The sequence below is a fragment of the Ips typographus genome, linkage group LG12 (genome assembly GCF_016097725.1).
Source record: "Ips typographus isolate SLU linkage group LG12, UJ_Ityp_2.0, whole genome shotgun sequence".
In the NCBI taxonomy this organism is placed as follows: Eukaryota; Metazoa; Arthropoda; class Insecta; order Coleoptera; family Curculionidae; genus Ips; species Ips typographus.
Window position 1 is genome coordinate 1,943,449 of NC_138433.1, and position 9,109 is coordinate 1,952,557.

At 38.7% G+C, this 9,109-nt stretch overlaps 5 protein-coding genes across 5 annotated transcripts; 2 read left to right on the forward strand and 3 right to left on the reverse strand.

Moving 5' to 3' along the window:
* Positions 1-129: 129 nt before the first annotated feature.
* Positions 130-1,106, reverse strand: LOC145736785 (coiled-coil domain-containing protein 134-like). The gene is made up of 2 exons (XM_081991201.1): positions 912-1,106; positions 130-843 (listed from the first exon to the last, which is right to left on the reverse strand). Exons 1-2 carry the CDS (start codon positions 1,018-1,020, stop codon positions 284-286), a joined length of 669 nt encoding a protein of 222 aa, XP_081847327.1. The 5' UTR covers positions 1,021-1,106; the 3' UTR covers positions 130-283.
* A 265-nt stretch (positions 1,107-1,371) lies between these two features.
* Positions 1,372-3,449, reverse strand: S (EGF receptor activation regulator Star). Its single transcript, XM_081991196.1, has 4 exons — positions 3,272-3,449; positions 2,780-3,214; positions 2,526-2,723; positions 1,372-2,168 (listed from the first exon to the last, which is right to left on the reverse strand). Exons 2-4 carry the CDS (start codon positions 3,191-3,193, stop codon positions 1,818-1,820), a joined length of 963 nt encoding a protein of 320 aa, XP_081847322.1. The 5' UTR covers positions 3,194-3,214; positions 3,272-3,449; the 3' UTR covers positions 1,372-1,817.
* Positions 3,450-3,537: 88 nt separating this feature from the next.
* Positions 3,538-4,828, forward strand: Noa36 (zinc finger protein 330 homolog Noa36). The gene is made up of 6 exons (XM_081991199.1): positions 3,538-3,749; positions 3,803-3,953; positions 4,008-4,168; positions 4,224-4,459; positions 4,512-4,667; positions 4,717-4,828. The coding sequence occupies exons 1-6, from the start codon at positions 3,610-3,612 to the stop codon at positions 4,773-4,775; spliced, it is 903 nt and encodes a 300-aa protein (XP_081847325.1). The 5' UTR covers positions 3,538-3,609; the 3' UTR covers positions 4,776-4,828.
* A 172-nt stretch (positions 4,829-5,000) lies between these two features.
* Positions 5,001-7,446, forward strand: SCOT (Succinyl-CoA:3-ketoacid CoA transferase). The gene is given in 10 exon segments (XM_081991177.1): positions 5,001-5,201; positions 5,262-5,373; positions 5,430-5,656; positions 5,709-5,965; positions 6,084-6,252; positions 6,305-6,352; positions 6,354-6,426; positions 6,492-6,708; positions 6,918-6,993; positions 7,048-7,446. Coding segments are annotated over 10 exon segments (1,587 nt in total). The 5' UTR covers positions 5,001-5,108; the 3' UTR covers positions 7,363-7,446.
* Positions 7,447-7,770: 324 nt separating this feature from the next.
* LOC145736779 (uncharacterized) lies at positions 7,771-8,911 on the reverse strand. Its single transcript, XM_081991195.1, has 2 exons — positions 8,485-8,911; positions 7,771-8,430 (listed from the first exon to the last, which is right to left on the reverse strand). The coding sequence occupies exons 1-2, from the start codon at positions 8,842-8,844 to the stop codon at positions 7,807-7,809; spliced, it is 984 nt and encodes a 327-aa protein (XP_081847321.1). The 5' UTR covers positions 8,845-8,911; the 3' UTR covers positions 7,771-7,806.
* Between the last annotated feature and the right edge of the window lie 198 nt (positions 8,912-9,109).

Here is a 9,109-nt window from a genome sequence, read left to right on the forward strand (position 1 = left end):
TATCGATAAGATAACATTTTTGTTGCGATATCGATACATGTGCTCACATTGACAGGTGTTTTGTTAGGTACATTTCCCAAAAGATAACCCAGGCTGTAAGGTCAAAAAAATTGAGTAAAACCTCCCAAACAAGCTTAAGCTAACTTTATTTTATATTAATAATAATAATAATAGAATAAAATACTGACAACATTGAGCTTGAGCTTAGCAACTATAAATAAATAAAGAGAGGTAGCATAAGGCAGGTACAATACTGAGAGAGACAAGGAAACTTAGACTAGAATCAGAACTCGTCGTGATGCAGTTTTGGTCCCTTTTTCAGTTTCTTCTTCTTTTTTTTCTTCCTCAACTCTTCAGCTTCCTCCTCCTGACGGAGATGCGCTTCTCGTGCTTTCCTGTACGGATTCACGAAATCTGGATCTCTCGGTATATGGTTCAGTTCTTGACCAGCCAGGGACAACACTTTTACAGTACTACTGTCCAGCAGGTACTTCACTTGGTAGCAGTAGGCGATGCCCCACTGGAGCAACACGTCCCAGTTGTTGTTCGTTTTCAGTACAGTCACTGAAACGTCGGGGAATCTTAGTATAACCTCAGCAAACAATGCGGTGTTTTCAATTATGTTGGACAAAGCGTCCCGCACTGTGTCGTCCAGGGGGAACTCGGACACCCCCGGAATGAAGGGCGACGCCTCGATAACGGCCCGACTGTCTTGAATAATCGTGAACACCTTCTCGGCAATCAAATTAATCATTTGATACTGTTTCTCGTTGTTTTGGATTTTCTGGAAGCTTTTTATGGCGGCTACTTGCTCGGCCCGTTGACGTTTCAGGAGTTTCTTGTCTGAATCCAGTGTTAAGGGTGTCAACAGTGAGTTTCAGTGGGGGTTCAAGTAGTCAAAAAAAGGATACAAAGTTCCTCAGCCAATCCAGGTTCTTCCGGCATTTGACTAGCACGGTTCAAGTGGGTGGTTATTAGTAAAAAGGTTAAAGAGCCTAAAACGGAGCGCCATTTACTCATTTTCGTTTAAAATATCAAAAAGTATTAAAATTTAGTCAAAACAAAATAAAGTAAATATAACCTCAAATTAGTGGGGATCTAAGTTGGGCGCGTTTAATGCTACGGCTCCGTGTCTTTAACGGGAGTGGAATCGATTTTTATTTTCCCAGCTTTTTCGTTAATTAATAGCAGTGTACATTAAAAAAAGCCCTTTTTGTGTTGTAGGGGTTTGCTTCAGTCGTTTTGTCCATTTTTCACTATGAAAGACGTTAATTGACCACACTTTTCAACTTATTTAAGAAAAAACTAAAAAAATTTGGTTAAAATCTTGTAACTAAAGGGATGAATCTTGTTTCAGTAAAAATCAATGCATTACTGTTGCCTTTGTATTAAAAAATAAATACATCAAAACCTCCTATTTTGAGTATTTATATTAACATTAACTCCAACACTATAATCTAAAAACTAAGTACAAAAAAATTCGATATTAAGAGTAAATAAGGTAAAAAAATTAAATACATAAAATAGGGAAATCACCTATTTTAATACATACTATATTCAACTAAGGAATGATATTGTGTATCTAGTGTATTTACTACACTTTTCCTAAACTTACAGACAAAATGTAAATATTAAATACATTTAATTTGAACAAGGCACTAATTGCAGTTAATATCCGAATAATACTATATAACATAGGTCAGAGAGCTTTTTACTGCGAGATCACTTTAGTAAGGTTAGAGAATAACTGAAAATGGTGGGAATGGTTGGTTTTGCCTAACTCAGTCTTGAAATAAAAAAAAAATGACACGAAAAACCTAAATTTTCACCCGATTTAACATGAAAATGTACGTGCTATTGAACTTGTCCATAAACTGATACTTTTTAGAGGCCAAGAATTTTTTAATTATCCCTAAATCAGGATCGTTTTCCTGCAAATGCACTCCAATTACCCCAACAGTCACCCTGTCAAATGGTAACGTCTCCAACACCTGCAGTTCGGTGCCCCCCGTTGCCAAACTTAAATAATCCACACTAGTGGAATTCATTGCTAACAATAAAGAATAGAGAGGGAAACATTTGACGCGAATCACCAACCAATCAGGATTGTCCATCGAGTTGCTGTGGATATCGTTGATTTTTACGTCATTCTCATTGTGTAGAGTTACCTAAATAAGTACTTTCGCCTTAGTGGGATAAATCATATTAAGTCCCTCCCAGGGCTGGTGGCAGTGACGTAATAATTGTCCTTGTTTTTCTATTACCTGTGAACTGAGCAAGATGGAAGTTTGACGTCATTGACGTATGTTATTTACGAATTTTCAGCTTTCCTACAAGTGTTTTAAATTGCCAGAGGCCTCTAGGACCATTTTGAAAGTTCCATAAACCTCCAAACGCTATTGAGAACCTTCTAAATATTAATAAAGGTAATAAAAAAGAAATGACAACTATTACATCACTGTGACTAGTCTTGGGAGAGACTTTATTTATTAAATGCTTTAAAATACTAGAGAACATTAACTTACCTCTCGTGGATAGGGCATTGGACTTAAACAGGCATGAATGCACTGGCTTTTTGCCCTGTTATGCCTGCGCAAATTAAAGTAATGCCGTGGATCCGGCTGTACTAGCAATCCTTTCCAGTTGAACTTTCTTTCTAGGGCTTCAGTTTTTGAAGTTTTCCCATCACTGTAAGCGCCGGCTTCTACAAAAAGCCCATTTTTCTGCAACAAACAGAAATAACTAGAAAACAAAGACCACAATTTTGATTTTTGGTTACCTTGTAATTTAACAATTTTAAAACATAATCAGTATCAGGTGGAATCACTTCCTGAGATTCTAGTGGTTTGTGATGGGTTTCAATTGCTGGAAACAGTGCCACTTCCTTTAAATACATTATCAACTGTGGGTCGTCCTGAGATATTCCATTTAGTTCCATGTCCTTGTTGAGACTCAAAGTGAACTGTTGATGCTTTAAAGCTGTGTTGCCCATGTACAAAATCAACACGGACATTACAGTGGCAAAAGCAAAAAAAAACAAAGCCACTGGCAATAAACGTTTGGTCAGGATGCGATTGTGTTCATCCATTTCTTCCAGAGACTTTATGGGGCTGGGTATGCTGGTTGGGAGACCGTTTTGTTGCGGTAAAGGCGGTGGGGGGCACGAGGTGTGAAAACTTGGCGAAACTGTCATGTTTTAAAGGGTTTCGAAGCACTGGAACCACATTATTTACAAAAGGGCCAAAACCAATACAAACAATGTTGAACTCACCTGATCAACTTAAAACCACCTGCACTGAACACTTGCCAACTGAAAAAAGGTCCGGGTCTCTTTTAGCTTTAACTTAAAAACCCCTTTTCTTATGCAAATAATGCCATAAAGGCAAAGGAAATGGTAAAGTACGTGAACTAAACAAAAGGTAAAGCGCCCATTATTTTCTAACCCTAAATTTTGTCTGTCATTTCGGAAACCCTCAACTCTCAAGGTGGCGCTGTATGCACTGTGTCTGTCAACTGTCAAACCAAAAATAATGTAAAGTATAACCTCAATTTTGTTTTTACGTCAACCATCAACAAGGGCTTTCTTTTTCCTGTTAAATTTGCACCAAAATGCCGAAAAAAAAGACTGGACAACGTAAAAAAGCCGAGAAACAACGGATGCGGCAAAAAGAAATTCGCACGGCGAAAGAAAACGTACAACTGGCGCAGCACCCCTGCAATTCGACCATGGAGTGTGAAAAGTGCCACAGGTATCACGTTTTCAATTCTTTAAAACCCCACTTTAAACAGTTCGAATCAACAGAAAACAGAAAAGCCGGGCGTTTTGCTACTTTTGTCAGAGCGTGCAACGTTTACCAATTTGCGCGCAGTGCGGCAAAATGAAGTGTATGCTCAAAACTGGGGATTGTGTTATCAGGCACCCTGGAACCTTCACTACAGGCATGAATATGGTCGTAAGTGGGTTTAAGACAGCTGCACACAGCTGAGTACGGTTTTACGGGTTTCAGGGGGCTATTTGTGATTTTTGTGAAGCCTGGGTGTGTCATGGTAGAAAGTGTTTGCAGTCTCACGCTTGCACTTGCCCATTACAGGATGCAGCGTGTTTGGAATGCGAAAGAGGGGTATGGGATCATGGAGGACGCATTTTTAAGTGCTCATTCTGCAATGGGTAGTAGTAAACTCACCTTAATTAATTCTCACCTTTAAAATGTGAGTTTTATTAGATATTTGTGTGAGGATGACCAATTTGAACATCAAGCCTCTTGTCAAGTGCTTGAATCTGAGAACTATAAATGTCAATCATGCAATAAACTGGGACAGTACTCCTGTCTCAGATGCAAGACTTGTTACTGTGAAGACCATGTAAAAAGGAAAGGTTTTAAGTATGAAAAGAACAAGGCAATTCCCTGCCCTAAGTGCAGTTATGAAACGTCCCAAACCAAGGATCTCAGCATGTCAAGTATGCACACAATGCAGTGGTTTAACAGGGGGATTTACTTCTGTATTTGCAGCAAGAAGTCATAAGTTTGGTAGGCAAGGTCAGGCCTCCTATGACAATGATGACTATGATTATGACTATGATGAACCAGCTTATACTGCCACAAACACTTATGGAGAGGATTCTGATGAAGAAGATGATTCGGAAGGTTCTGAAGATGAAGATGACAGTAGGTGCACAGTACAGTAAATTAAATTGGTTTAATTGTGGACTTTTAGGTGAGGAAGATGAAAGCTCTGATGATGCAGGACCAGCTGAAGCTGAAGGGTCGAAATGAATTAGTTTGTAGGTTTTTACGAATTAATAAAATAATTGCATTTTATTCATAAATAGGCTTTAGTTTCAATTGTCCTGCTCTAAAAATGAAAACGCTGTTTCTAACCTAACTTTGTTCTTCTTGACAGTTTGTCTATTTTTCTTAAAACCTGAACACGTGACTGTTTTATTTGTGGAACCCAAGTGGTCACGTGACCCTGTTGCAGAAGACTTTTTATTAGGTTAGGAATTTGTTTACTATTTATTTTGGAAATTTAATTAATTATTGTATTTATAAAAGCAAATCTCCGATAAACATCATTTTCTCCACGTTGGTCGTATATCGTTGTTAACAATGCTGAAATCTTTTATTTCAAACTCGAATAAAGTGTATTTTACTTCAGAACGAGATAGAATAGTCACTTTAACCTTTAGGAATCTAAATAGGGTGAGTACAAACTCCAAATGGGGAGGTTTTACAGTTTTTACTAAGTAAAACAAATTGCAGATCTTGGCTTGTGAATTTGCGACTAAAACTCAGGCGCAAAAACGTAAAATCTACAAGGACATTAAGGAAGCTATTAGGGATATACAGGATGAGTCTAAATTGCTAGTAGGGGGTAAGGGAAACCCTTTAAATCAATAGTTTACTGTGCAAACAATAGTGTTGCAATAGGTTTTGGTTTATGTGGAATACCCGAAAATCTGATAGCCGCCCTAATTAATCACCAGGCCAAAAATTACACAGTGGTCTCGAATAACGCGGGAGTGGACAAATTCGGTCTGGGTCTACTATTGAAACAGAAAAAAATTAAACGCATGATTGCCAGTTATGTGGGCGAAAATGCGGAGTTTGAAAAACAGTTTTTGTCTGGCGAATTGGAGGTTGAGTTAACGCCACAGGTAATTAACACCACCCTGTATAAAAGAGTGTCAAAATTGAGTGAACTTAAAGGGTACTCTGGCGGAACGCATAAGGGCGGGAGGTGCTGGTATACCAGCTTTTTTCACACCTACCGCTTTAGGGACTTTAGTGCACGAGGGCGGAGCCCCGATTAAATACGATGATCAAGGTAAAATAGCCTTGGCTAGCGGTCATAGAGAGTCAAGGCTGTTTGAGGGTAAAGAGTACATTATGGAGGAAGCCATTACTGGAGACTTTGCTCTTATAAAAGCTTGGAAAGCTGATTCTGAAGGAAACTTGATTTTTAAGTTAGTTGCCTTAAAAATGCGTTAACGGGGTTGCCAGAATAGTGTTAACACAGTTTCTGGATCTGGCAACCCTGTGCGTTAAATGTTCTGTGTGAAATTAACTAAAATTTAAATTTAGTAAATCGGCGCGTAACTTTAATCCCACAATGGCCAAAGCAGCTAAAGTGACCATTGCGGAAGTGGAAGAAATTGTAGAATTAGGTAGTATAGCGCCAGATCAAGTGCATTTGCCTGGAATTTACGTTGATCGAATAGTTTTGGGGGAAAAGTATGAAAAACGAATTGAGGTATGACTTATAGAAGTCTGTTAGGGATTTTATTTTTAATGGGGTTTTTCAGAGAGTTACCGTACAAAAACTGTCAGCCAGCGCCGAATCTGTGGTAAAACGAAATCCCGCAGCCGAAAAAACGCGAAAGAATAGTACGCAGAGCGGCTTTAGAGTTCAGAGACGGGATGTATGGTAAATTGCCTGTCAAATGTCATACATACTATACAATTTTTAACACAAAACCAAAAAAAAAACAGCAAATTTAGGTATTGGAATGCCCATGTTAGCCTCCAACTACATTCCCAAAGACATGGAGGTGTTTTTGCAGTCCGAGAACGGTATTTTGGGTTTGGGACCGTTTCCCTTGCCCAATTGTATCGATCCGGACTTAATAAACGCGGGCAAGGAAACGGTAACTGTAGTACCTGGTGCTTCATTCTTCAGCAGTGACGAAAGCTTTGCCATGATTCGGGGGTTAGTAATTTTCGACGAAGCCAGGGGAAAAAACTGTTTTTTTGCACACCCTGTATAGTTACAAACATTTTGCAGAGGATCAAAAAGGTTCAGAATGACTTTCTGCTTCCAGTAGACAAATTCATTGGAAAATCACTTTTTTTGTACTTAAATCGTTATTTTCCCTGGCCCTTTTTTGTTACTTTTTGACTCTAAAATGTTATTTAAAGGGGCCACATTGATTTAACAATTTTGGGAGCAATGGAAGTGTCCCAGTATGGTGATTTGGCAAACTGGATGATTCCTGTAGGTTTTAGGACTGTAACAACCCAACAGCCTGAATAACAGCTGATTTTTCAGGGCAAACTGGTTAAGGGAATGGGCGGCGCCATGGATTTGGTGGCCGCCCCCGGCACTAAAGTGGTGGTGTGCATGGAGCACACCTCCAAAGATGGCGGCAAGAAAATCCTGGAAAATTGCACTTTACCCTTAACCGGGAAGCAGGTGGTTGATTTGATTATAACCGAGAAGGCTGTGTTCACCGTAGACAAGGAAAACGGTTTGACATTGACAGAAGTGGCGGAAGGAGTGGGGGTGGAAGATATTTTAATGAGTACGGGGTGCAATTTCCAGGTGGCCGAAGATCTGAAACCGATGGGGCAAATTGACCTGTAAATTAAAATTTACCCTTACTCACTGTTTTGATTTAATTAAGTTGAATGGTTTCCCATATTACAGTTGCTAGGAAATTAAAAACAATACTTGTTTTTATTTAAATTGCGTCATATTATGATTGTAAATGCTAGAAAAACAAATTTATCGCTATCGGAGGTCACGTGTGTAATTTAAGGTTTCAACAGAGTTGATATGGTAATAACTCACCTAAATGGGACACCCTGTATTGTTTGATTCCACTTTTATGAGCTAATAAGTGTAAACACAATTGCATTTGTTGTATTCAAAGCAAAATAATTCAATTATTTTAAATGGGACATCCCCTATATTATTACGTCATTTGATTCAGCTTTTCCAGGCCTACTGAATAAGCTAACTAGTGGCTTAATAAAGGAAAAAGCAAAAATAATTCTCAAGAACAAAACTTTTATTAACAACAAACTTTCAAACCATCCCCGGTACTCTATACAAAAAATTCCCATCACTATTGTAGTAACAATCATTCAGTTTATAGGTGCAACCCTTCTTGTATATGTCCGGTGGTATGGTGATTTTGCCTGGATATATTAAGTGTGACACATCTTTAGAGGTTTTCTGTACAAATCCCACTTTATTATCACTTTGCTTATGGCGGGTTTGCACTATTTTAGTCAACTCTTCCTGTGTCAAAGTTATTTCACTCCCAGCCTCAACAGTAATCTTTTCAGGTAAATTTTTCTGAAACCCTTTCAGAGTTACCAGTTGTTTATTAGGTTTCTCATCAGCAATTTCCAGTGTGTCATCCAGGCGTGGCTCAACTTGATTTTTCTTCTCTTTCAGTCTCTGGTAACTTAAAATTATTTCAGAAAAGTCTCCACCTTTTTTAGGTTCAATTCGGTGTTTACTCAGAGACACTGCCGATGATATGGTTGTTTGAGTGTGTCTGTGAGTAAACTTAGCCAAGTGTTCCCTCAAATCAGGGGGTAAATCCTTGTTTTGTTTGAATTTAGCCCAGTTCTCCTGCACTGTTTGATCATGGTTTATGATTTTTTGTTGGGTCATTTTTGACCATTTACCCTTAACAATTTTCTGTTTAAACAATAACTGGGTTTAGTTCAGTACAACTGGCTGTGTAGTACTTACCTGGATCACTTCAGGCAACGCTGGGAAACCTTCAGAAAGCTTTTCAATTGTCCACTCTTCCGGATCAGTTTGGTGCAAATACCGAATCTGTTCTTTGTCCTGCCAGGTTAGGAAGTTGGGCCATTTGTCCTTAAAGTACTTCTCTCTCACTATAAGGTACTTTTCGCGTTCGCGCATCAGTTTAAGCTCCTTTTCGTGGTCCCGGTGGGATTTGTGCGCGTTGGAAAAGTCGGACTCCAGATCGTCAAAATCCTCCATTTCTTCCGGTTCAGTGATATCAGGAAACAGTTTGCGCCGACCGGCAATGCCAGGATCCTTTTTTAGCGGTACTTTTGCGTAAAAACGTCGAAGAATTAACATTTTTTTTTGTTTTGTCTTTTTTTAAAATTTGAGGTTATAGAAAAAAAAGTGAGGTTAAGTACGTCAAGCTTCTGTCATAATTCTGTAGCAGAACAAGTTTGTGATTGGTTAAAAAAAAACAATTTGAATAATGCACGAACTACCCACTGGTATTGAAGATTTACCATTAATAATCCTTGTTATCGTAAAATTATTCAAAAACTGCCAAGCTTACTGAGCTGAATATTTTTTGCAACATTGGTTACCCAGCGGTCTCGTGATAGCG

Bases quoted from the DNA above. Each gene is read 5' to 3' on its own strand.
- LOC145736785 (XM_081991201.1), bottom strand. From the start codon at position 1,020: ATGAGTAAATGGCGCTCCGTTTTAGGCTCTTTAACCTTTTTACTAATA. The intron at 844-911 runs GTATCCTTTTTT...CACTGGATTCAG, and splicing joins TGGATTGGCTGAGGAACTTT to ACAAGAAACTCCTGAAACGT.
- Noa36 (XM_081991199.1), top strand. From the start codon at position 3,610: ATGCCGAAAAAAAAGACTGGACAACGTAAAAAAGCCGAGAAACAACGG. The intron at 4,169-4,223 runs GTAGTAGTAAAC...GAGTTTTATTAG, and splicing joins AAGTGCTCATTCTGCAATGG to ATATTTGTGTGAGGATGACC. The intron at 4,460-4,511 runs GTATGCACACAA...CTGTATTTGCAG, and splicing joins CAAGGATCTCAGCATGTCAA to CAAGAAGTCATAAGTTTGGT.
- S (XM_081991196.1), bottom strand. From the start codon at position 3,193: ATGACAGTTTCGCCAAGTTTTCACACCTCGTGCCCCCCACCGCCTTTA. The intron at 2,724-2,779 runs GTAACCAAAAAT...TGTTTGTTGCAG, and splicing joins TAAAATTGTTAAATTACAAG to AAAAATGGGCTTTTTGTAGA. The intron at 2,169-2,525 runs GTAAGTTAATGT...GTACTTATTTAG, and splicing joins CAATGCCCTATCCACGAGAG to GTAACTCTACACAATGAGAA.
- LOC145736779 (XM_081991195.1), bottom strand. From the start codon at position 8,844: ATGTTAATTCTTCGACGTTTTTACGCAAAAGTACCGCTAAAAAAGGAT. The intron at 8,431-8,484 runs GTAAGTACTACA...TTGTTTAAACAG, and splicing joins CGTTGCCTGAAGTGATCCAG to AAAATTGTTAAGGGTAAATG.